The sequence below is a fragment of the Prinia subflava genome, chromosome 2 (assembly GCF_021018805.1).
Source record: "Prinia subflava isolate CZ2003 ecotype Zambia chromosome 2, Cam_Psub_1.2, whole genome shotgun sequence".
NCBI lineage: Eukaryota > Metazoa > Chordata > Aves > Passeriformes > Cisticolidae > Prinia > Prinia subflava.
In genome coordinates, this window is record NC_086248.1 from 1,953,593 (window position 1) to 1,979,843 (window position 26,251).

The 26,251-nt window shown below is 44.9% G+C and overlaps 1 protein-coding gene across 11 annotated transcripts in view; it reads left to right on the top strand.

Annotated features, from left to right (window-relative positions):
* Nucleotides 1–26,251, top strand: part of HMBOX1 (homeobox containing 1) — a 116,354-nt gene that overhangs the window by 48,300 nt on the left and 41,803 nt on the right. For all 11 annotated transcript variants that reach the window (XM_063423112.1, XM_063423120.1, XM_063423050.1 and 8 more), the window contains 3 exons: nucleotides 8,630–9,109; nucleotides 11,153–11,238; nucleotides 19,467–19,577. In XM_063423112.1, coding sequence (XP_063279182.1) covers nucleotides 8,630–9,109; nucleotides 11,153–11,238; nucleotides 19,467–19,577 — 677 coding nt within the window. The remainder of the gene's footprint in view (nucleotides 1–8,629; nucleotides 9,110–11,152; nucleotides 11,239–19,466; nucleotides 19,578–26,251) is intronic.

Here is a 26,251-nt window from a genome sequence, read left to right on the forward strand (position 1 = left end):
GAAAATAAATTTCTTTGTAGTTAAGCACAAAAGCAGGGGTAGGTGATGTTCAGCTGTTTGCTGGGTTTGGATTTTAGTTTTCTGAAGTCATTATTTTCTCTTTTAAGGAAGTGTTGTAGTTGTTAGTGCTGGTGATAGATCCTGAAGGAGAACGAAGGTGCCTGAAATACTTCAAAATGTCTCTTGTTCTTCATGTGTGGAAGAGGTGGTGGAAATCCTGGTGATGGCTTTGCTTCAGAGTTGTCCTGCACCTTATCATGTGTGATGCTATAGATGGAAATGGAGTGAGAAAATACTCAGAGTTTGGCCAGGCTCTTGTTCTGCCTTCTTGCAAAATTCCTGTGTGACTTTGAACAAGTCATTTGGATTTGTCCAAAGTCCAGGCCCTCTCTGGGAACTCTTGGTCACAAAAATCAGTGTAGTGTTACTTCCCTGCCTCACAGGAATCTCATGATGGGAGTGTTTAGATACCCCAGGTCGCAGAATTAATGGAGAAGAGTTCTGAGATTCTGCCTGCATTTTAATAAAGGGTTGGTCCAAGTTTGAAATGAAATGGAGGAGGCAGAAGACAGCACTGTACCCTGAAATCTTGACAGCTAAAAGTGATGAATTATTGTAGAATCCCAGAGTGTTTGGGGTTGGAATTGCAGAGTGTTTTGGGTTTGTGGTGGGAAGGGACCTTCAAGCTCATCCAGTTCCACCCCCTGCCATGGGCAGGAACATCTTTCCCTATCCCAGGCTGCTCCAAGCCCAAATCCAACCTGGCCTTGGACGCTTCCAGGGATGGGTCACTCTGGTCTCTAGGGCAGGCCCATGTCTCAGTTTTACTGATGACTTTTTTAATGATAATTTCTTCACCTGGATTCCACTATTTCAGTGTGTTCATGAGATTTACTGTAACTAAAGCACACAAGTCCTGCTTTGAGAGCTGTTACAGAGCTTACATATCCAAAGCTTAGTCTTTGGCTCCCAAATCCAAGAGCTCCTCCTTGCTCTTGGCACAGGTTGGGGCTTTGGGCCGTGGTTCAGCACTCAGCTGCCACTACAGTTTTTCTCTCTGTTTGTTAGTCCTGCTGATCCCTCGTTCTGCCCTTGAATCCAGGCTCAGAGTTTGAATTCCTGCCTTGTTGCTGTAGAATTGCAACAATAGCGGGAAACCCAGATTTTGGAAGTGTAGGGAAGGTTAGGGTTAGACAGATAAGGTGTCAGTGTGAATCAGTGTGTGCCTTGAGTAGAATTCAGAAGTATCTGGCTGCCAGCCCTGTGCTTAGTCAGAGGTCAGTCCCTTTTGTAAGACTTGGATTATGACAATAATTGCCATTTATATTATATTTTTGCCTTGTAAGATCAATCTCAAGTTCTCTCTCTCTTTCCCAGAGATGTAAAGCAGAGTAAGTTACTCACCCAAGTGGCAAAATGACTGGGTTTGCTCACTGCCAGCATCCATTAAAATTACTTTATCAGCACAGAATTTTAGAGAATAAGTGGAAGAACAGCTTGTGTAGAACAGTGAGTCGGGGTTTTGGGGCTGTGTAAGCAGCTGAGAAACTTGAAGCCTCCTGAAGAAACGATGTGTTGATATTCTACTCCCAGCTCTCCTCCCCTCATTTGTGTAGCGGTGAGTATTTGATTACGCCGGATTTATTTTCAGAAGTTTCAGGCTGCTCTTATTAATTGTCCCCGTTTTGATGGAAGGCGTGTGGCGGAGCTGCGCATTCCGGAGCCGCCGTTTTGCATCCCTAAACAGAGCTGGTGACGCCGAGGCTCAGCTCCGAGCCTGATTTCCCTCCTCGGGATGAGAGCAGTCATTACAAGAATCACATTTTGTTTGTGAGTCAGGATGAATGGGAGCGGAGGCCTTTTTTTTTTTTACAAAAATCAGAACCCAGAGATGCAACTGCTGGAGATAATTATGCAAACGTATGGATGAGGATGGCTCTGTGTTCGTTGACATGATGAGCACTTCAGGCCTGAGGTTTTTTCTCTCTCTCTCTCTCTGTTGAAAACTGGTACAACTCCTCTGAAAATACTGGAGTTGCAACTGATGAGCATAAGTGATGAGTCAGATCCTTAATCCTCTCTTACGCCCCAGAATTCACAGCATCAGCTCCTGGTTTTGAAGGCAGCTTTGCTTAATGCGATGCAAAGTGTTAGGTGGTTCTGAAATATTTATATTGTCGTGAATCATCGAATCACACAATGGTTTGGGTTGCAGGGAACCTTAAAGATCATCTCATTCCAATGACAGGGATGCCACTCATTGTCCCAGGTTGCTCCAAGCTCTGTCCAGCCTGGCCTTGGACACTTCCAGGGATCCAGGGGCAGCCACAGCTTCTCTGGACACCCTGTGCCAGGACCTCACCACTCTCCAAATTGAAGGAGAGTTGTTTGTTCAGTAAGAACAGAAAAGGCCAAGGCTGGAATTTCAGAAAACTGGATACTGTGATGCCCTAAATGCCCCAATTCTCTTCCAGCAGTGCCTTAGAGCTGCCCTGGAAGGGTCACAGTCTTTGCCTCTGGGCTTGACGATCTTCATGTGTCCCTTCCAACTCAGAATATTCGGGATTCTGGGGTTTTTTGGTGATATATGTCAGTGCTGTTTGTGGAACAGCTGTGGCTCAGTGGAAGCCCTTCCTTTGAGAATCTTATAAGAACCAGCTGCACTCTTTGGGACAGGGTAAAGGGTTGGATGGGACCCTGATCAACCTCATCTCTCAGTGCCATCCCTACCCATGGCAGACAAGCTTTAAGGTCCCTTCCAACCAGCACCAGCCTGGGATTCTGTGTAGAAAAGGAAGGACTGAATGAAACCATGCTTGGTCCTCAGATCTCATAAATATGTGTGAAGAGTGAAACAAGCTTGCATAACCTAAAACAGGCTTAAAAAATTCAGAGTGGGCAGCTGGAAGTGGAGTTTCTTTGTAGTCGCTGGTTCTCGTAGGAAGCATCTGGAGCAGCACTTCATGTGAATTTGGTGGTTGAATGTCAGACTGGGTGATAAGCAAATTACATTGCTTTGGAAATAGCAATGCCATCTTTAATGCCTGTTTTTAACATCCGGAGGACATCCACCTCCAGAGCTGTTCAGGCTGCAGTTCTCACCAGCAGTGGATGCAGAGACAAACAGGAAAAATCTGGCAGGTTAAGGAGTTCAGCTTTCATCTGTGATGGTAGTTAAAACTCTGGTTTAATTAAGGAGTTGTAGAAATTGGTTTTTTAGCTGTGTGCTTCAGAAGAACCCATTTCAGCTGGAAAGCCACAATTTACGGCGTGATTTTGCTTTTCCATTTAAATGGTGAAATGGCATTGAGTGACACCAAGGAGGTGCCTGTGATGTTGTGAAAAATGCTGGTGCTGTGATAAATGAGATGACAAATCCTGGATGTCCCTGTGAGCAGGACAGTGCAGTGCAGAGGGGTCCTGTGCTGTGTGCCAGGGAAGGGGAAATGTTGGCATTTCTCCCCAGCCTGCTCTCCTCAGTTGATGGGACTTGATCAGAATCATTCTTAAACCAATTACCTGACTTAGGATCCTGTTCTGAACACTTTGGCTCTTGCCCACATCCATATTATGCAGATTATATCAAATATAGGTCTTACAGCAAAAAGCACAACTGGTTTTGTCAGTCTCGAGTTTTGCTTATTAGATAAAGCAGTGAATTTTAATGGGAATTGGAGAAGGACCTCTGCAGAAGAGCATCTCCTCAGTGATGCTAGAGTGCTTCCTACTCATCTCCAGTGAGTAGAAGAGTGGAAAAAATGATTTCTTGTGATCATTAAAGAGTCCAGAGCCATTTTCTCAAGTGTTAGAGGTGTTAAGGCTGCTGTCTGGCCTTATTCCCAAACGGGTAATTGAATTGCTTTGAACTTCTGCGAGTTCAATTGGACATGGACTTAGCTCGTAGCTGTTTTTATGGGATTATTCTGCTGTGCTCCATCACCTAGAAAGTTAAGTGTCGGGTAAATGATTCTTGTACCAGCGTGGGCTTGGGCTGGGAGAGGAGGTGAGAAACCCTTGATGTGTTTTTTCCTTACTTTTCTCTATGCACTGCAAGGAGATAAGGAAAGAGTGCCCTGGCCACGTATCCCCACTGGAGATCAGAACAGTCAAACTGGGGAGGGAGCCCCATGTCCAAAGGGTGAAATTCATTAAAAAAAAGAGGTGAAATAACCCTTGATGGAATGAGAATGAAAGATAATGCTGGTGAGAGCAGCTCCTGAAAAGCCTCCACAACGTCCCCTTAGAAGGGAAGGAGTGATGCTGCTTTGGGTTGGTTGGGACCTGCTGGATATTTTATATCTGCGGGTTTGGGGGGGAAAATAAACTCCTTTTTATTTACCTCCTTAGAGCTCTCCTTCAGTCTGATATTGAGGTACCTCAGGTTGCTTTTGGATCAGCCAGGAAAGATGAGCATGAAGTTTTAATGCTTTAGAATGGTACCATCTATTTGGGGAGTGATTGCCAACTTAGTGTAAGGAATGTAAATAAGTTTGATGCTTTAGGCTACGTTTTTTCTGTCAGGACCTAAAGAAACTTTGTTTTCAAGGGCAAGATTCAGTTGCTTAAAAATCGGTCACTTCTAGTTTTGGGCTTAATTAGAGATTTGAAGAGGTTTTGCTTGCAAAATTTCAGGGAGAAAAATGCACGGCTGTTCTCCCTTGGTTATCTCTCTTTTTTTGGGTGTCTCCCCAAGGAAATTCAACAGCCAGTGGTGAGAGTATTGGTAGCAGATAAAGCATGGGATGTAGAGGATATTTTGCTACACAGGCAGCAAAGTTTACCTACAGCAAAGTCAGTCCAGTGTTCTCAGGAAAAGTATTTTCCATCTTGATTTTCTCCTGTACCCCCCAATCATTCTTCTTGTCTCTGTCTTGTTTTATTCCTCGCTACTTTTGCAGCTGATTGTATTTTACAAGGAAAAAGAGGGGGAAGCAAATTGAATTACAGGTAGCCAGAGGAGTGCAGGAGGATAAGAGGCTCTTACTGCAGTGTGGGGGGATGAAGTTGTGGAGAATATCCACTCATTAATGAGGTGAATGAAATTAGGGTGATTCTAAAATGGCTGATTTAATTAACTGTTTTGTAAATTGATCTTTAAACAGGGTAAGTTTATTAATATATATTTTAAAAAGGGAAAATAACTGAAGCCCTGCTCGAGTAAGAGTTCTAAATAATGCTTGCTGTAGTTATTCATTAAAAAGTTGTGGATAGTTGACAATGTTGGAACATGTTCAATAATACCACGTTTTGCAATATTTGTTTTGGGGTTTTAATGGAAAATTCCAAGTTCCTGCAGTTGTTTTCAATACATAAAAGTCCCTCAGGATTATTTCTAGATCTCATGGCTGTGTAGAAAAGCATGTGAAGATGGGAACAGGAGTTCCAGATCGAGAAGACCAATGAGATGTGTCAGTGCAGTATATGCTGAGTGTGCAAATACAAACAAGGCACTTCGGACATCTCTGTGTGACATTAGTGAGACCAGCGGGGAGACACTCTAATTTTGGTGTTCTTATCTCTTAAATATTGACTTGAAAAGTTACCCAGAAGTTGCCTTAAAAGTGTTGGAGTGCTGAAAGAATTATTTGCATGGACAGGCAAGCAGATCATTGATTTTAGGGTTTTTTTTTTTCAAGTTGTCCGAATTTTTCCAGTGTTAAATACGGTCTCATGGAGTTAATTTGACAGCAGGTCTGCTACTCTTACATTACTTTCTGCAAGGCTTTAAAGTCCATTGATGAACAGGACTCCAGAATACGAGTTGGAAGTCATTGAATGTCTTATTCCTGGGGCAGAGGGCGGCCTTGCCCAGCAGCCTTTGCATCCCTGTGAATTGAAATTCCTGCACAAGCTCAGCTGTATCAAAGAGGGACAAATCGAGGCTGGAGGCCGACCCCTGCCCCTGCATCTGAGAACTCTGCAGTTCATTAGCTGGAATCCTCTAAAGGACACTTCAGATTCACCAGATCATTATGTGTAATTCACTAAAGGAGATTAATTTGGCCCTGGCACCCAGATCCAGGAGCTGAGCCCTGGCACTTCAGATGAATTAGGAATGACACCCAAATTTTAGAGAGAATCGCTGGCCATGGCCACCAACTGCTGGTGAGGCCCTGGCACCAGAGAAGCCGTGGCTGCTCCATCCCTGGAAGCGTCCAGGGCCAGGCTGGGCAGGGCTTGGAGCACCCTGGCATATTGGAAGGTGTCTGTGCCCACAGCAGGGGGTGGAACTAAATGATTTTACTGCCCCTTTCCATCCAAACCATCCTGTAATTCCATAATTCTGTATTGCTTGACATTCTTGAAGCCGTCTGGAAAGTCTTGCTTTTGTCAGATGGGAGTGTTTTAGTTCACAGGGCTACAAGGACAAAAGTTCTGCATTTCTATCTCTGTGATAAATGGACGATTAAATAATTTAAAGTATGTTTTAGTATTAAACGTTGAAGAATCTCTTAAGTAGGAATTTTGAGTGGAGGTAATTCTAGTTGGAGGCTCTGGCTCATTAAATTCTCCAGTTCAAACAAAGAACTTGAGCACATGAAACTTGGTATTGACAGATAAATGATCCAGGAAATGGTGACATTAGACAAACAGGTAAGAAATGCCCAAACCAGGTGTCTCCCAGAGGAAGGGTGAGCTGGCATATCCAGTGAAAACCACCTCAAGGCCAGATGTTTTAAAGAGATTTTCTGTTTGAAAACTGCTGCTTGGAGCTGTCTGTGATGAATCAATGAGTCCGTGTGACACTTGTCCCAAAGCTGGGAGAGGAGGATGGAGCAGCCCTGCCTCCCCCAGAGGCCAAACCTGGAACACAACGTCTCTTTCCAAATGCTCCTTGTCAGGAGGTGTCAGGCTGGGATGCCTCTTCCCAATCGTGGTTGTTACAATTCCAGTCAGTCGCGGGTCGACTGCTGCATCGCCTGCCGTGCCCTCCTGTGGTTCAACAGTCTGGGTGCTTGTCCTGGGAAATTAAAAATGGCCCGGACGTTTCCAGTAATCAATTCTCCAGAGGACAGCACATTCCTGTTGGGCTGAAGCGCTGATGTGGATGTAGAATGTCTGTCTTCTCACACAGGCATTTTCTTGGATGGGAGTCATCCCCTTGCGTTGTCCTCCTGCTTCCTTCTCCCACAAAACAATGGAAGGGACTCAGCAGTTGCTGGATGAGGGAAAGGATGGGACTTTCTTCTCGTTTCTGTATTTCCCAGGCTGCAAGTGCCATTTTTGTGGATTTGTGCATCCTGGCTTTGTCTTTACAGCTCTGTTTCAGCCCTACTCCAACAAGCCAGGTCTCAGTGTTCTTCTTCAGCCCCAACTATGACTCTTGAGTCATTCCATGACTCCTGTTGGGATCTTCTCTGTGCCAGGGCAGAAATGGACGTGAGGAGTCCTCCTCAAAATCTGTGGGGAGGAGTAGGCAGCCCTGTCCCTGGAAGGTCTCCAGCCATCGTCCCTCTCCTGGCTTTCACTGGGTCCTTGGAATTCTTCCTTGACTTTCCCTCAGCCGTGATTTGCTCTGGCTCGCAGGGATTGTACATCAGCTCTGTCACATCTCCTGGAGTTTGAGTGATCTCTTCACCCCGCTCTCCCGCAGGAATGGCAATAAACCCTTGACTCACGAGAAGGTTCCTGAGAAGGATGGAAAATGCCGTATTCTGCTTGCCAAGTTCTGCCTGCCCTCCATCTGCCATCCCTTCTTCTCAAGATCTAGAGTTCTGAAGGAGGAGATCTTGTTGTTTGTGTGACATTTGGAACTGTAGCCAGGAGACTTAGGAAAGAAGAGTGATTAAGGGAGCATACCGTGGTTATTTTCAGTTCCATTTCTGGGCTTTGCAGCAAATAATGTTCATTGTTGTGGCACCTTGGGAAGTTCAGGAGTTAAAAATGATTTTGTTGAGCCACCAGGATGGTTGAGTTACCTTCCCTTTGGAAGGGAAAAGGCTGAAGACTTATTTCTTTAAATGAAAGCTCAGGAGTAATTGGATGTGCTGCAATTTCCTTGTCAGGGCAGGCAATCTGTGACAACATTCCAGGTTCAAAAGTTCCTAACTTCAGAAATCCAACTTCAGTCAAATCAACTTGGGTCCTACAGGCCACTAGAATTTCCGCTGGGTGTGTTTTTATCTTCTTTTTTTTCAAGGTTGCAACCAAAGTTAGGGCAACTCGAACTCTTTGTAGTTAAGATTTGAAAGAGTTGAGATTCATGAATGTCACGTCATAACTGGTTAAAACTTGTCCAGAAAAACTCAGATCTGTGCCCACCACAGAAATCTGAGATTCCTGTCGGGGGGGTACTAAACACTGGTCAAAATTTTGTCAGGAATCAAGCTGCAGCCTTAATTACTGAGCAGTCTCTGTAGCAGTGATTTATCAAAAGCAGAAGGGTACAAACTGCAGGGTTGGGGAATGCAGGAGGGGTCCAAAATGCTGTTGGAGCTTTCCAAGGAAGATAAACCCTTCTGCTGTGTAGTGAGATAGGCATTCATGGCAGGTTGAGGTTGTTGGGGGTGGATCTTTGAGCTGCCGTGTGTGTGTGTCTCAAAGTTTTGCACCAAAATTTATAAAGTACTTTCCTTGTGCCACCTACAACTACTTCACTGAGTTATTTTGTATTTTACCACATTTCCAGCCTGCTGGAAACCATGTCTCACTACACGGACGAGCCAAGATTCACCATAGAGCAGATCGACCTCCTGCAGCGCCTGAGACGCACGGGAATGACCAGACATGAGATCCTGCACGCCCTAGAAACCTTGGACCGCCTCGACCAAGAGCACAGCGACAAATTCGGGAGGAGATCTGGCTACGGAGGCGGCTCCTACGGCAACAGCACCAACAACGTCCCGGCGTCCTCCTCCACGGCCACGGCTTCCACGCAGACGCAGCACTCGGGGATGTCCCCGTCCCCCAGCAACAGTTACGACACCTCCCCACAGCCTTGCACTACGAATCAGAACGGGAGGGAGAGTAACGAGAGGTTGTCCGCCTTCAACGGGAAGATGTCGCCCACCCGCTACCCGCTGGCCAACAGCCTGGCCCAGAGGTCCTACAGCTTCGAGGCTTCCGAGGAGGACTTGGACATCGACGACAAAGTGGAGGAGCTGATGAGGTGAGTGAAGGTCGCTGTAGAAAAGTTGGGAGGTGAGAAGGGAATGGGTGCTCAGATAGGGGTTGTGGGGTGGTAAAGTGCTGGTAGAGGTTTTTCAGGGAGGTGGTGGATGCCCCATCCCAGGGAACATCCAAGGTCGGGTGGGACACGGCTCTGAGCAACCTGATCCAGCTGAAGACACCCCTGTTTATCGCAGTAGGTTTGGACTGAATGACCTGAAATGTCTCTTCCAACCCACTCCACGGGGATTTGATGTTGATGATCAGATGCTTCAGGCAGTTGTTCCTGCCAGTGCTCCAAGGGTCTCCATCCCAGGACCTCTCACCTGCCTGGTGGAGGCAGCCCCTGGCCCTGTGTGGGTGTCCCACAGTCTGAATGTTGAAATAATTTTTCCAGTGCTGTACCAAAAATTGGGATTGCTGTTAGAGCACTGGTTTCCCACCCTACTTTTATTCAGGATTCTGATCAAATATCGATTCACAAATTCACATGACTCCTCCTCTGCTGTTACACACCTGTTGTAATTCCTTCCATGTAGAGGAAGAGCAGGGAATCCAGCTTGGATTGGTCAGTGCTTTCCAGTGGGATCTGGAGAGGATGCATGTTGTTTGTTCATAGTTTGTGGCAGGGATTTGCAGGGTGGTGCAGGAAAATACAAATAATAAAGAAAAAGCAGAAGTTTTCTCTGAGAGCCATTTGGATGCTTTTTTTTTTCAGGGCTGACCTTCCTTTACTTTTAGCAGCTTCCTTTTCAGCATTATGGCAGAGATGAAAGGAGGGGATTACACTCCTGAGGATGAAAGTCAGAGTCAGTGGGCTTTGAGAGCAGAAAGAAATCAGAGGAAAGGCCAAATGTCTCAAAACAATTTTGGTCATAATGTTAGAATTTATTCTTTTTTCCCCCAAAACTGCTCCATTCCTGAAGTACCTAAGGGGGAGCATTGGGGTCCATAAGCTCCAGAATGGAAATGTTGGAAGTAGTTTGGGGATTTCAGGGAAAGATGTGGCTTTTGGGGGAGAGGATTAGTGATGAGCAGTAAGAAAAGCCGATCAACCTCGTTTGCTGTGGGCTGCAGGAGGATGGAATCGTGCAGGAGGGGGGTGAGTACATCAGAGTTCCCATGGCTGAGGTTTGGGTTCCTGTGCAGTGAGTCCCAGGTAATGCTTTTAGTGCTTATTTAAACTGAAATTACTTGTGTTTGCAGGCATATGGAAGATGAGTGTTGGGTACAGAAATAAAAATGAACCCACAGCACAGCATTCATTTTGCTTTTATTTTTACAAGCTTGAGTCTGCCTTCAGTGCTGCTGGGGCAGGAGGGGACAAGGGGAAGGGAAATGTCTCATAAAGCCTAATAAAGGCTGGGTTTAATTGCCTGGCCTTCTCAGGAAAGGAGAGAGGAAGAGGAGGAGCAAAGTATGTGTTTATTGCAATTGAAATTTGCTGCGTGTCACAGTACATGTGCAACCTCTAATTTATTTGCTTTTTAGCACAGTTTTAGCCCCTTCTGAACCACCTGTGCAGACCTTGTAAAAATCATACAGAGACCTCAGTTCAGTCAGTTATGGGCTAAGCAGGGAACTAAAGGAGGGGTGTGAGGACAGAGGCTGTGAAATTTTGGATCTTTTCCTTGGGATGCTGGAGGAGGTTGGTGCATGCATATTCATTTGGGTAACTAACCATGCAGCCCCTGCTATCCTTTATTTTTTATTTTTTCTGCCTCATTTTTATGAGTGAGGTTTTTATGCCGGTATGAGAGATTTATTCATCCCTGTGTAATGAAACTTTGTACATTCCATATGGCAGTGCTGCACCTAATATGAATTATATGGGACATGAGTCATCCATTCTCCTGCTATGGTGCTTTGATCAAACGTGACTCTTGTGAAGGGAAGTGTCCAGCACTGAGGCACTTGGGCTGTTTCAGTGCCAGCCTTCCCCACTCCTCGTCCCCTAAATAAAGGAAATAAAGGCATTTTGCATCTTGCAGGTGCCCTTTGGTCCGTCCCTCTTTTTGTGTGTCCTGTTGTTTTGTTTTGGTAGGAGGGACAGCAGTGTGATAAAGGAGGAGATCAAAGCCTTCCTCGCCAACCGCAGGATTTCCCAAGCAGTTGTTGCACAGGTAACAGGTAAGAGCTGGGGGAGTCCTTTCCTCATTGGGGGATCTCTGTGTCTGAGCTGCCTGCCTGAGCACGGTGCAGATGTTGGAATATCACTTGGCTTTCTGCATTGCAGTGCAGATCTGTCAGCTTAGTCATGATAATGTATGCCTTTGATTTAAGACCCATTGTCCTGCACATCATGGAACTTCCCCAGTGAATCACTTTTTTTTTGTCCTTTTTTTTTTTTTTTCCTGTGGCTTGTGCTGGCAGATTTTATTTTACAGCGTTATAATAAAGCCTGAAGTTCTTATCTTAAAATGAAAACAGTTTTCCTTAATTCTTAAATTGTTGTTGAGTGAGGCAAATAGATGCATATCTGCATCTCTGGGTATGGAGAGAGAAAGATAATATGTATTTATATATTAAAAAGTATATTCATAGTCAGGGGACACAGCTATAGCTGGTACCACTGCAGCCAGGAGTTGGAGGATGAGAGTTGGAAGTTTTATCCATCCTTTGAGTCAGAATTAATGAAAATCTGAAGGGAGATTGAGGAATGACCAGAACAGCTCAGGTTTTACCTGGCAGGAGCAGTGGTTCTGGGTGCCCTGAACCTTCTCTCTCACATTCAGACAGGTGAACTCACGGCATTGGTGCCACTTCTTCCCTGGGTGTGTTCCCAGAGCTTTACAGAGAGGGTCACAAAATCCTGTTGCCCCTCCCATGGGGTGGGGTGTTATTATTTCCCCCTTCCAGGCACACAGGCCTTGCCTGGAACAGCCTCAGAATCTTTTTGGTTGGAAAAGCCCTCTAAGACCACTGAGTCTGACCCAGCACTGCCAAGGCCACCACTGATCCGTGTCCCCAAGTGCCACATCCACAGGGCTTTTAAATCCCTCCAGGGATGGTGGGGAGGGATTTAAAATGGATCCATGGGGACTCCACCTGTGCTCTGGGCAGCTGTGCCAGGGGTGGACAGCTCTTTATGGGCAGGAATTGTTCCCAATATCCAACCTGAACCTGCCCTGGTACAGCTCGAGGCTATTCCCTTTCATCCTGTCCCTTTTTCCCTGTCAGGAGTTGTGCAGAGCCAGAAGGTTCCTCCTGAGCCTCCTTTTCTCCAGCCTGAGCTCCTTTCCCAGCTCCCTCAGCTGCTCCTGGTGCTCCAACCCCTTCCCCAGCTCCATTCTCTTCCCTGGATTGACTCCAGCTCTTCTTTTAGGATGAAGACTTGATGATAAAATTCAGAAAGCTCAATCCCGTGTTACACCTCTAAGATTTGTTAACTTTTTAACCCAAGCTTGGACAAGGATCTTGAAATAGATAATTCTCAAGGTTCCCTGGTGTCTGGGAATGCCAAAGCAGTAGGAGGGAAATTGTTCTTTTATGATATTTCCAGGATATGAAATGTCCTAGGAACCCACCTGGTGGGAGCTGTGGGTCTGCAGACATGGCAGCAGTTGAGGTGGGCAAGCACAAACTGGTGCTTGAGCCACAGAGCCAGGAATTCCTTCCATGTCTCCCAACTCTTCTATGATCCTGGGTAAAATGACTTGTCCTTCCCTGGTCTCAGTTTATCTGGAAAATCATGAGATTAACAATTTCTATAAGTGTAAAGGATGTTATTTGCCTTATCAGATGTTAGTACGAATACTTCAAAAATCAATGTATAAGCTGAGTTGCTTAAATTGTACCTGAACTCTAAATTTTTGGTAGTTAGTGGCTCACTCTTCTGCTTTTGATCATTCCTTGCCTGAATATAGTCCTGGAAGAACCCATCTCTGGATTAACCTCTGTATAGCACCCAGCAAGTCAGGCTGGCTTCCCCTGCAAGAGAAATAGTGCAAAGAGAGGAAAACTGCACAAAAGGAATCTTTCAAAAAGGAGCCAATTCTTTTTTTTTTTGTGTCAGTGTGACTGCCACATGTGGGGTCACTGAATCAGAATCAGCACACCAGATCCAAGCCTGTATCAGTGAAAGGAGTGGATCTAATTATAATTAACTGAGTGCTTGGTGTGTGTGTTTGATACCCTGCAAGGAGCTGGAGGAAAGGCAAGACCAATCTCTTCACACCTGATCCTTCCCCTCCTTCCCTCCTGTTCTCTTGGATTTCAGTGGGCATTGAGTTGGCATTTAGCCTTTGGGAGCTCTCATTGTTTCCTCCTGTGAGTAAACGACACCAAGTTTTCACTTCAGACGTGGCTGACTGAATTTCACACCCTTCCCACTCATGTAACACGAGGGGGATCCACAGTGTGCTCACAGAGGTACAGGAGAGCACTGCAGAGGGTCAGTGGGACAGAATGGGGGCTGAGCTGAAGGCACTGTGCTATTATTTTGTTTTCCAGTCAAATCCATGGGAAACCAGTTCATCTTTACATCTCAGTCACCCTCCCTGTGCTTGGTGGGAGCTGATTCATTTTAAATAAACCCCACACTGCCTTATGTAAGCACTTGTGTGCCACTCTTAAGTACATGGTAATGGCTTATCTGAGAGAAATGGTAAAACTCAGAGGTGTTTGGAAGGACCAGATTAAAGAGTGTGCTCAGCTCCAGCAGGGAGAAACATCAGCTTCCTCTCAAAAGCAGGGAGTGGTGAGGAGTGACTGAAATAGCTGGGGACAGAGATCCGGAGCAGAGCGTCCCAGGGCTCTCCCTTCCAGGCCTGTCTCGGGTCTGATGAGTGCTGGATAACTTCTGAGTATTCTTTTTTCTTCCCCTTTTCAACTGGGAAAGAGACTCCCAAGGAATGTCTGGAAATCGCTTCTCTTTCAGTAAAAACCCAGTTTGTATAGGCAGAGGCTTTGCAGAGGGTGTGATCCCGAATGGCAGCAGCTCAGGATTTACAGCCTTAGTCTTACTGATAAAGATTTTCTGTAAGAAGTCACTTGTACAAGAGGAAAATAGAAAAATTAGCTTTTTAGTCTTCATCCCTTCTGTCCTGGGTAGAGGCAAGAAAGAAATGAAAAATTTATGGCTGGTTCTGTCCAAGAGAGTGGCTTGGCTTGGCTACCTCTGCTGGCAACTTTTCCTTTCAACCTCTATCAATTCTCTGTTTCCCCAGTCCTTATGACCTTATTTATCCCCATTCTGTAACTTGCCACGTTCTGTCCTTGGTGCAGAAACCTCTACTGCAACAGTGACCCCTCAAAACCTCATTTTTACCTTATTTTGCTAATTCTTCAAACTACACTTTCATTCAGAAACACATCTCTCCTGTTCCCCATCTTAATTCTAACATTGCAAAGCTCTTACACAACCCATGGTCCTACAGAGCATCAGTAAACAGCTTTTCCTCTTGTTTTTCCTGCTGTAACACAAGGCAAGTGGTGGAGAGGGAGGATGCAGGAGAGAGGAACACAGAGCTGAAGGTTAAAGTCAGCTGTTGCAGTAGAAAAACGTTGAGGCTCTCTTAATCCTTATAAAATCACTAGAAACTTTAAAAGTCATTTAGATAATGAATCTGACAAGAAAAATTAAACCTAGAAGACATTCTGCAGGGTTGCCTGGTGTATGGAGAGGAGAGGGCAGGTTGGAAAATAGGAACAGGCTATTAAAAAGTGACTTGAAAATAAAGGGATGATTGATAAGAAGCAAAAACTTAGCATAACACTTACTAGTGCTGGTCCTAAAAACAGGAGCTGCTTTTTATAGAAACTTTTTAAATGGTGTCTGTAATAAGATAAACAAGAAGCACTTGGGTTGGGCTCTGTATAAATAATCTCCTACTGATAAGAAAAATGACAGTATAAACAGGAGCTAATAATAGTTCCTGCGGAATTTCCTCTCCTGGTGTTTGGAGCTCCTTTTAGCATCACTGCAGCCTGCTCAGGGCTGGGGCTTCAGCCCCACGTGGGGCAGGTGAGCTGCCAAATTTTTATCAAATAGAATTTGGAGTCGTGTGTTGCAGTTTGCTTAAATTGCCACAAGAATTGTGCTTGGGCACCGGGTTATGGTCAGAAGGCAAAGGACGAAGAGAGAAACGTAAACTTCTCTCAGAGATGCTGTCTGAGCTTCCAAAGTTAGGTGGAGGGTGGGGAAATGTTTCCAGGAACTGATGTATTTCTGTTCTCCAGTAAAGGAGAGAGGGAGGAGAGCACAGGGATGAGCCCTCTGCAGATGGGCTGGAGTGGTTTGATGGATGATGCCTCTGCAAGGTTTGGAAATGCTACCTTGCCTGGTTTTTTACACATAGGGAGTCCAGGAATTAAAAAAACACCCTTATTTTCTTGAGGTTACAGAGCAGAAATTTCAATTCAGTTTTCGCAGTTCTTAAAAACGTAAAAACCAAGCCAAGTTAAAAAAAAAACCAAACCACCAAACCCATCAACAGTAAAATGCAGAAGTCATTTATTGGGTTGTTTTTAAATACACATGGAGCTTTCCAGGGTGCAGTTCTGGTACCCTTCCCAATTATTCTGCTTGTACAACCCAGCCCTGTCCTCCTGTGTCTGCCTTAATTGATAGGAGATCTCCAGGACTTGGCTTCAGATTATGCTAAACACACGTGCAGTGGAGGGCAGCCTTGGAGCACTGCTGGAACAAATAAAATCCCCACAGGTTTGGAACTCACACACAGGGATGCTGAGCAAACGCCAATACACAGGGAAACTTAGCTTGTTTCATTGTGAAGGGAATTCAGAAAATTCCTGAATTACTGATCATCTCAAATAGCATGAAACTGCATTTTGAGAAACATTTTCCTTCCTGGGTTGTTTTTTTTTTTAATACTCGTGACAACACAGAGATTTGTTTTTCTATGATTTTGATCTTTGCAGGTTTTCTGTAAACAAGCTCTGCTAATCTCTTAAATTGATAGATGTCCTTTGCAAGCACTTGTTCTCTGAATCTGGGACTTTGCTTACAAAGTGAAGATTTAAAACAGAGGCAGCTACTTTCTTCTCCAGGTCTGACGTATTCCAGGTGCTTCTGAAAACCTCTCCTGAAAGAAACATTAAAGAAATGCAAAGCAGAGCTGCTGAACAAATCTATCTGTGAAGGTGAAAACCAGTTCCTAAAGACTTGATGAATAGCAGAGTTGAGGGTTATGAGCAGAATTGAGCTGCACATAGCAGTGACCTTCTCTCGATGATGTATTTTGCCATTTATTTTATGTATTTGGAAGGGAAACTCTCTCCTCGAATAAGATGTGTGGGAGACAGCAGGGCTGGCCAGGGGAGTGAGCACAGACTGTTTTGTTTACCACTGGAAGTGTGGCCTGCTGTGGGAAGGAGAGGGTGTGACACAAGCAGTCAGCATCTGAACTGCAGTAATCCTCTGTGGGTACCACTTTCCTTCAGTGTTTTCTGTGAGAAAACTGCTGGTGTCCGTAACCAGGAGTGTTCCTGCCCTGCTGATGCTGAGCCTGGAGCATCACAGCTCTCCTTGAGGTCCCTGCTTCACTTGGAGAGAGAATTTCTTTAGCACTGCTGGATTTTCACCACTCCAGAGAAGTTATTTCATTAATTGCTTCTGGCAGCAGGATGATTTCTTTTTTCCTGCCAGTGTAATTCCCTGGGTGAGTGATGAGGGACAACGTGACAGGAGGGTCCTGGTGGCCCATGTCCTGTGAGTCAACTGTGGGAAACCCACTCGAGATCCAAGAGACTCTGACATGACAATTTGGGGGGTTTGTTTTTTACATTGAAAGGAGTTAAGGATGGGTTTGGATCCCACAGCTCTGGGATCTGGGAGATCCTGGATGAGTTCTTGTGAAAAACTTTGCGTGTGACCGTGGGCTTGTCAAACTATTGGGATATGATTTTGGGGCTCTAAACCTTGCTGAGGTACAGATGAATTTTATGCCTTAAAAACATTTTGCAGAAGCAGCTTCATGAGCTGTGAGGACTCACAGTAAGTCGGGGGCTCAGCTGTGGTTAAATGACAGCCACAAAAGGATCCCAGCACAGATCCAGCTCTGTTTGGGAGAACTTTGAGGCAGTTCAGGACTTTGGGACAGGGCATCATTTGTGGAAAGAAGCTTTTCATGATGAGGATAGCACGGGTTGGTCAGGAAATTGGTGTCTGCCTCATCCCTGGAAACATTCAAGGTCAGCTTGGACAGGGCCCTGAACATTGTGATCCAGTTGAAGATGACCCAGCTCATTGCAGGGGGTGTTGGACTAGATGACCTTTAAAGGTCTTTCCAACTCAGATTTTTCTGTGATTCCATTAAAGTGGACATGGCAAGACCCAGCTTGAGGTTTTTTGGCTCCTGCTGCTGTGCCTTGCCCTCGAGCACATTGTCTGGAGTGGTGACATCTGTGCCACGTGTGACACAGAGCAGAATTTGGATTTTCCACTCATGGCAGACATTTAACCTCTATTTATAATTTTTATCTACCAGTGCTTTGTGTTTGTATCTTAGGTTGTTATCCAAACACTCAACACACACTAATCACTGCAATAAGTGTAAGTGGACCATAGTAAACAAGTAAATGACTGGAGCTGTTACCCAGTGATTAATTAATGGGAGCAGGGCAGCCAAAAACAGTGAGACACAAACCTCTGTGTCCTACAGCCCAGGACAAGAAATGGCTTTTATAAATCATAACAGGTCAAGAGCTGCAAATTTTCAAAGCTTGGACTTTCCACTGGTGATCAGGCATGCAGATGGCAGGATTTCAGCTAGGCTGGAGCCTTGTTTTGAGCCAAAGAGTGTTATCAACTTACACTGCCTTCTTTTGGTATTAACTTGTGTGCTTCCACAGTTACTTGATGTAAACTTGGCAGGCTCTGAGGGTTGTGTTTGGTTGAATAATTCCACTTCCCCAGTAGTATAAACTCAGTTTTAGATCCCACTGTGGGCCCTGGGGGTAGGCAGCTCTTGGCTGCCCCAGCTGCTCCTGAACTCTGTCACTGAGGGCAAGGCAATCTCTGGGAGTGGGCTCTGGGAAAATCAGGATCTGTGTTGTGGGCACAGCTGTGAAACAAAAACACCCATCCCTTTCCCCCAGGACAACTGAAACTTCACAGCCTCCAGAATTCTGTTTGAGGAAGAGCAATTAAGAGTACAAACCCAGCGATTTAAAAAATCTGGTTGGTGTAAACCCACCTGAATATGATACCTGAGAGTCAGGTTGAGACATTCCGAAGTTAACTACCTTCAACACACACACACACAAAAAAAGCACAATAAACCCCCAAATAAGAAGTGGTAAAACTACAGGGGGCTGTTTTTCGTGAGTTAAATATGATTATGAGAGCTTATAAAACCTTGATGCATCTCTAGAGGTGGGAGGCAGTTTGGGTTCTGCCCGGGCGATATCGCCAAGCAGGTGGTGGCACAGGTGGTGTTGGCAGTGTATTGGGACTTGGAGCACCTCCTAAAACTTCACTTCTCGGGAGGGTTTGGGTGTTGATAACCTGTTCTGATGGCTGAAGGGCCTTGTGGAAGGCACAGGGAGTTCTGAAGTAGTGCTTCAGTTACTCAGTAAATTGCATTCTTTACATTTTCAGATGAACCTACTGCTGACCTCTTCATGCACTTCTAAACCTCTTCTTTTATTTAGTTCACTTTTTGTCCTTTCTGCATTGATCCTTCACTCCCTGTCACACTTTGGAAATAACTGTGTTAACTTCTAGGATTTTTTTCCCCTTCTTACTGTTTTCTCACAACTTTTGCTTTAAAAACTGCAGTGTTTTGTCCCTCCTGATCATGCCTGGGTACCTTGAGCTTGGCTCCTGCTTTGCTGACAGACAGACAGACAGACAGACAGACAGCTGCTCTTTGTGGTCTGGTTTCTGGCTGTTGTTACAGCTGCTGACAGTTGGTTTGCTCCATTTATGTGATCCATATCACATAAACTGTTTTCTGTGTTTATCTCCCTTCTTATTCAAGCATTGAATGATAAGGATTTCCTAACAGTCATTATTTATATATAATAGTGGGGAATCTTTTTGCCATTTCACAGATGAAGTTTAGGAATTGGGGGAGGTGTGGACAATTCAATTTGGCTTCCCAGTTTTTACCCTCTTTGCTTTTGGGCTGTTAATGCAGATTCCAGGGTGTTCCTTGAGTAAGGTTGAACATAACCCCAGGGAGAAATTCGGGCACTTGGGGATGGAGCAGGGAAGCTTCAACTCTGCTTTTTCTGGAATTGAAGCATCACAAGTTCCTGGGCTTTGTAAGACACCAGCATTTATCTAATGATAAACCAGTGGTTTTTATCAGTAGATAAACCACTTCAGAATGTTTGGTAAAGAAGAACTTTTCTCTTTCTCTTCTTTTTTGTTCTGTTCTGGTTTTTCACAGGTATCAGCCAGAGCCGGATCTCCCATTGGCTGTTGCAGCAGGGGTCGGACCTGAGTGAACAGAAGAAAAGGGCATTTTACAGATGGTACCAGCTTGAGAAGACAAATCCTGGTAAACAAATGCAGCCTAAACATCTCCTGCTGTTTATTTATGCAATGGAAGCCTTTTGTTTATTAGCACTGATAATTCACTTTGTGGTCTGGGGTACTCCAGAGGTTCTCCCTCTGACCGGGTTAATTTTTAGGAGGGTGGGAACAAAAATCTGCTTTTTGCTTTGCAATAAAAGATGCAGATCTGCTTCATCCAGAGCTGCCTTTTCCAGAGCTGCCTCAGCCACAGATACCTGCCCTGCCCTCCCACTCACTAAATCTGGGAATCACAAGCAGTCACTGGAGTTATAGCCAGTAAACGCGAAATACAAACTGAGGCTTTTCAGGATGAACAAACACAAACCATTAATAATGGCTGCATAATATAAAGTTGCAGCAAAAACCTCCTCACAGTTTGTCAGAGAGGATCTTCAGAGGGTTTTGGGTTGGATCTCAAGCCCACAGATGGGATGTTGATAGTTACAGTGATAAGCTGGAGATGTGTCTTTCAAATCCCACCTGCTTCTCCAAATCTCAAAATAGATCTTGAATACAAAAAGAGAAGTAAAGCTCCTCATTATTTTTAACTAACCAGCAATCTTCAAAATCACAGTTGAATTAATTTCCTTGTATTGTTCTTCTCCATAGATTTTGTTTGACCACAGTTCTTATTTTTCCCTTTTAACAGTTTTATTGTGAAGATCAAAATATTTATGTTTAATTTCCTTTAAACATCAGCTTGATTAAATTAACTGTGTAATTGTTTTAAGGAATTTAAAACTCAGCCTCTCTAATGTGAACTTGGCTTCAAAATCCAGAATTCTAGGAAAAACTACAGTGGAAACAGAGCCTCAAACAGAGGGACAGCTGAGCCTGGTTTTGTCTTAAGCATCTTAAGATGTTGATGCTTCTTTTTCTTAAAGTTATTTTAAAGAGTAAAAGTGCCAAGAAGCCTTGATTGTTGCACTGGCTGGGACTGTAATACTGAGGATCAGCAGAATTCCTGGGTAGAACCATCCAGTACCAGCTGCTTGGAAGGGTTCAGGTTTTACCCTACAAAGTAACTCCCAAACATTTCCCTTTGATGAAAGGTGTTGCCTCCAAAGTAGTGGAAAAAACTTGAGAGTTTTTGGAAGGTGTAAAAACCTCCTAAACCCTCTCCAGATGAAAGCTGTTGTGTGGATTTTCCCCAGCCTTGCATCTTTTATTTGCAGTACCACATGAAGCTGTTTAGGAAATGGTATTTTGTGCCAGTAACAGAACCCTTCTTCAACTTAGCTCTAAAATCTTAACTCCTTCCTCTTTACCTTCTTTTTTCCCCATATCCATGAGCTCACATCTTGTTTGTCCTTCTGCTCTGGAGAGTTGTCTAAGGAAGGAGGACTTTCCACACTGAAGGTTATGCCTGAAATTGAAATGAATCAACGTTAACTCTGCTTTGCTTTAGACATGGAAAAGCTCCTTGAGGAGAGGTTGTTTGAGTGTAACCTTTTTCCCAAAAAGAGATTTTAAACAGCATTTTCAAGGAGTGTAAAAGGCAAATTGTTTCCTCTGCCTAAGCCAAGGGGCTGTTTGGATGCACTTAAATTCCTTTTAGGACCAGACCTTGGTTTCTTTTTAGAGGCAGAGGTAGAAGGAGGAACTTTCAGTTTTCCTCTCGCTGTCAGGAAAATCTACCTGAGAAAAATGGGGTTGCATTTATTTATTCATTGTAGGATAATCCACTGCTTTGAGTTATTGCCATCTGTTATACTGCAGGTCAGACCAGGTACCAAGAATAATTAACATGGGTATGAAGAAATCTGTAAAGGGATGTACCAACCTTGTCCAGAGAATCCTGGGGTTAAATCACTGTTACAAAATTGTTTAAATCACTGTTACAAAACCAATCTGGAGCTGAAGTTTGGGTACTACTTAGAGTATCCTGTGATTAGCAGAGAGTAGCTGGTCTGGTGTCCTCCTTAGAGCCAGAAAATGAGGAAATCAGTGGAGCTTCCTGCCATATTCCCAAAAAAGTGATGCCATCACCACTCTCTGTGGGTGTGAAAGATTGTCCTCCTTGGCAGAAACTTGAGGGCTGAAATGACTCCCATGTGCTTTTTTCTAGTTGCTCACTTGCCAAGAGGTGGCATTGGGCTTTCTGTCCTCATTCATCCCATCTTTTCTAGTTCCAGCTGCTGGGAGGGAAATCTCAGTCCTCTGAGAGAAAGTCAGGTCTGTGTGCAGAAGGACCTGCAGGTTTGAGTTATCACAGGGCAAAGTGAGGCTATTGGGAACTACTGGTACCCCAGTTTTCAGAATTCCTTCTCTTGAAAAACTGGATCTTTGGAATAAATCCATTTTTTTGACTGGATTTGTGTAGTAATGGAAAGGAAACTTAAAACTGAAAGAGTTTTGAAGGACTAGACAGCAGATGTAATAAATTTCTAAGCTGTGAAGGGGGAATAGTTTGTGTGGAAAGGACTGGAGATCTCTTGGCAGACTTTCCCTTGGCTCTGCCAGATTTTTTGTAGAATTCACCTTTTATCTCCCTTTCCCATCTCCGGGATTCAGGTGAGACCTTTTCCCTGTGGATGACACCCCTGCCTTGCCTTCAGCTCCTCACAGCAGGACTTGTCTTTTACTGTCCTTATATAAACAAATTATGACTTCAAATATATCAGAAGATATTTTCTTTTTTTTTAATGTGCTATGTGATGCTTTAAATCATCCACAAGCATTGCTGCATCTGCCACCCAAAGGACTTGGTGCTGGGGAGCCTTAGGGCAGTTTTAGGATGTTGCTGCTGTTCAGATGCTGTTCCTATATGGAAGAAACTCAGCAATTCCATCCCTTCCATTCTTTTCCAGCTGGCTTTGAGCTCTTGAATGTGCTGTTTGTTACTTTCTTGGGTTTGATTGCTGCTTTGCATGGGCAGTTTCTGCATTTCTCCTTCCGTGGTGGTGGGTGTTCAGACAGCACCAGACTGGAATGTTGCAAAGGAGACTTGAAGTCTCATGGAACAGGAGAAAAACACCCACTTGTCCCACTGTATGCAATAATCTTGCTCAAAGAAATGTCTTAATCAATGTTTTCTTGCTAGGAGTGATGTCAGAGTTAATGGCAGTGCTGTGAATTCCAGCGTGCTCCTGATTGTAAATTTTCCTGGAAGGAGTTGCCAGTTAGGGTGAAAGGCAGGGGTTTTTTTGTTGCAGGGAAGAAGTCAATGCTAAATGCTGGTGTTTAAAAGGTCTGTATTCCAATTAATAGGGATGCTTTTCATTTAGGTGGAGCTCTTTTCACACAGGCACCACTTGTCTGTCCCGTGTTTTGTGGAGGACTGAGAGCATTTTGCAATAGATAAATTTTATATACTTCAGAAGCCAGTAGTGCCCTGCATAGTTCTCACTATTTTTTTTCAGAGCCCATAGGTTTTAAATAATTTTTTTTTTAGATTGGTAGTTATTAGCCTGATTAGTTTCCCTGGCACTGGGGGTTGGGCAATGTGGGAAGTTTGTTGTGGAGTAAATTCAGCTTGTCTCTTGCCTCTGTGTGGGGCAAAGTGAAGCTGACACCTCAAAATGATGAATTAAAGTTACAGATGGATACAGACTGCTTCCACTGAGGCTGGGTGTTTATTTCTGCCACTCTCCTCTAATAGGAAGGCAGCTGTGGTCACCTTGGAGAGAACCATGGGCTCTTCCTCCTTGAACAAAAGGGAGAATGAAAGGGAGTTATTATCAGGATGTGGCATCTCTTTTGTTGTTTTCATAGCGGTTCTTGTTCAGCTGTGAAAGAAAAGCCACCCCAGAATCAGGGGCTGGCTGTCCCACGAGGTTTGCACTGGGAAGGGATGGTTGGGGATGTGAGTCCCTGCTCTGCTCCTCTTCCTCCCTGCCGTGGGCTCTGTCAGGAACCTTGTGGTGCTGCTGATTTCAGTCCAGCTCTGACCGAGAGGTGTTCATTGTGTGATCTGGGGTCAGCCTGGCTAAAAATACAGCGAGGCAGCTGTTCTTATCAGGATAATGTGCAGTAGGTGCTTGCTGCAAATGAAAACTTGCAGGAAATGGAGCTGGGAGACGCCTGAGGCTTTCTGTGACCATTCAGCTGCCTGAGCCCTGGGATGGGGAGCAGTGAGTGCATGGGATGCTCTTAGAGCAGCTCCCTTCTTTCAGGAGGGGGTCTGGGACGTGCAGGCCTTGGCCAGGAGGAATTTTGAGCGTGGAGAGAGCACTCCTCTCCCCCAAACCCATCTGCAGCATCCTCAGTCACAGAAAAAATTCAGAGAAAACCCAGTGGTGTAGGAGAAGGTGCTGAGCCCTGGCAGGGAGTGAGAGCTGTCTCTGTTCATTTGTGTGTGTGAAGGGAGCTCTTCCCAGGCGCTTCACCTCTGCACCCCTCAGAGGTGTCTTGCTGTTTGATGCACGCTCTGAGAACTTGTGCTGCGTTTTCTCTGCTCTGCCTGCTCAGGAGAGAAGTTTCACTTCTTCTTAAAAGCTGTTTGAGGGGTTTAAAAAAAGAATTTGAACTGGTGACTAGGGTGTAACTTGCTAAGTTACAAGGAAGTGGAGCTGGGTGGCGAGAATTTTGTGATGGAATGTTGGAACAGCAGAATAAACGGGAGCTCATAGAGGAGAGGGGGATGAGGAGAAGCTCCATAAGTTCCTTATCAAATGTGCACATCATAAATGATAAATTTGGGTTCAAAGTCATCTCATTCCACCCCCCTGCTGTGGGCAGGGCACCTTCCATTATCCCAGGCTGCTCCAAGCCCCATCCAGCCTGGCCTTGGACACTTCCAGGGATCCAGGGGCAGCCACAGCTTCTCTGGGAACCTGTGCCAGGGCCTCCCCACCCTGACAGGGAACAATTCCTTCCCAATATCCCATCCATCCCTGCCCTCTGGCAATGGGAAGCCATTCCCTGTGTCCTGTCCCTCCATCCCTTGTCCCCAGTCCCTCTCCAGCTCTCCTGGAGCCCCTTCAGGCCCTGGAAGGAGCTGAGAGCATCCCATGTTGCCTTTTTTCCACACATTCATCCCAGCCCATTTTGGGCCTCTTTATGCATTCAGATCCTCCTCTCTTGCTGTGTGGGGGTGCTTGCTTGTAATTCTCAGCATATTCCTCTCTTATCTGCTGCTGCTATTGATGTTACCCCATAGAAAAGAGAAATGGCTAAATTGATCTAGGAAGGCCACTAAAACTAAAAAAGTGTATTATATTCAGTACGTGAACATACCTGTAGCAGCAGCAGAAAATTTATGCCTTCGATGCAGATTTTTTTTTTTCAACCTTTGTCTGAAAAATCTCAGGCAAATTTAATGGAAGGACTCTGCATCTCTTGCCTTGGTGTAAGGCATCACTGATATTTCTGTACTCTCCCTGTGAAATCAAATCTTCAGGTAGGTACAGTATATTGCTGACAAAATGCAGGGAAAGGTAGCTTCTTTTTCTATTCCCCCCTGTCTCTTTTTAATTTTATTTATTTTTTAAAAAGTGTATTTAAAGCCTGGCAACTTGATATCCACCCAGCCCCCTAAACTGTGCAAGTAGCAGAGAGACTAGATAAGGAGCTCTCCTTGAAATGGCCTCCCAGTAAATTGGCACTATAGGAAATATTTCATGTTTCAGTGGAAGCAAGTAATCTGTGTAGGCTCGTTAGCTGGGAATTAGGGAGAGGCACCGTGCCTTGTGTGTGCAAGGCAGAGATTGTGGGCTTCACTTCCTACTCACTCCTCCTGGGGAACATTGGGGAATTATTTTGGGCTCCACTACCTAACACAGATGCAAGCCCCTGGCAGGAAGGGAAAGACTCCGTGTGCATTTCTGGAAAGGAACACGGCCAAGTGCCTAAACAGCTCATTTCTTGCTTTTTAGCTGTAGCAATTTGTTTATTGGTTAAACTCTTAGGTTCCCTTGGCCCTTCCACTCCTCTGTGTGTTAGAGGAGTAGTGTTGTTGCACTAACACTGTGTTTTGGTGATTAAATCCCAGCCATTCTGAGTGAGCCTGAACACCCAAAGGGGTTTTTGCTGTCTTTAATGTGCCCAACACAGTGAGCAGGGCTGCTGCTTCTCCTGGATGTGTCCAGTGCAGGAATTCCACTGGAATCAGGATGCTCACGGGATATAGGTGGTGATTTATCTTTTCATACAACCTTTTTTTAACTCATTTTTTCGTTGCACACTGGAACAGCTCTCCCTTCCCTGCAGGGGAAGTCACTGAGCACAGAGCTGTCCTTCAGAACATACCCTGGTTTCTGTCCTCGTGTCCTATCCCAGGCTGCCATCCTCACCAAGAGGTGTAGGAAGATCGATCTCCCAGAGTACCTTGATTTATTTATCTTGATTTATTAACTGAGAGGCTGTTGTGGAAAGGATCAGGGGTAAGTTTCAAAGGGGCCTTTCCTGAAGGCATCTTGCCAAATCCTGTCTCGTGCCTGATGCTTTCCAGCTCAGACTCCTGGAAAGGAGAAATACACCCAAAGAAGGGGAGCAGGAGAGGAAGGTTGTGATGTTAATCTGCTTTCAGTGACCTTTTCAGGCACCCTGGCCCTCGTGAGCCCCTGTTTGCCCAGGCCACAGGGTTTGTTTCTCTTGGTGGAGCTGCTTCAGGTATTTTCTCAGCTCTCTGGACACATTGAAATACTTTGGGTATAAATTACCATTTTGCTTCCTGAGACTGTTGTATAATAAATAGAAACTGCTCTTTCGTGTTTT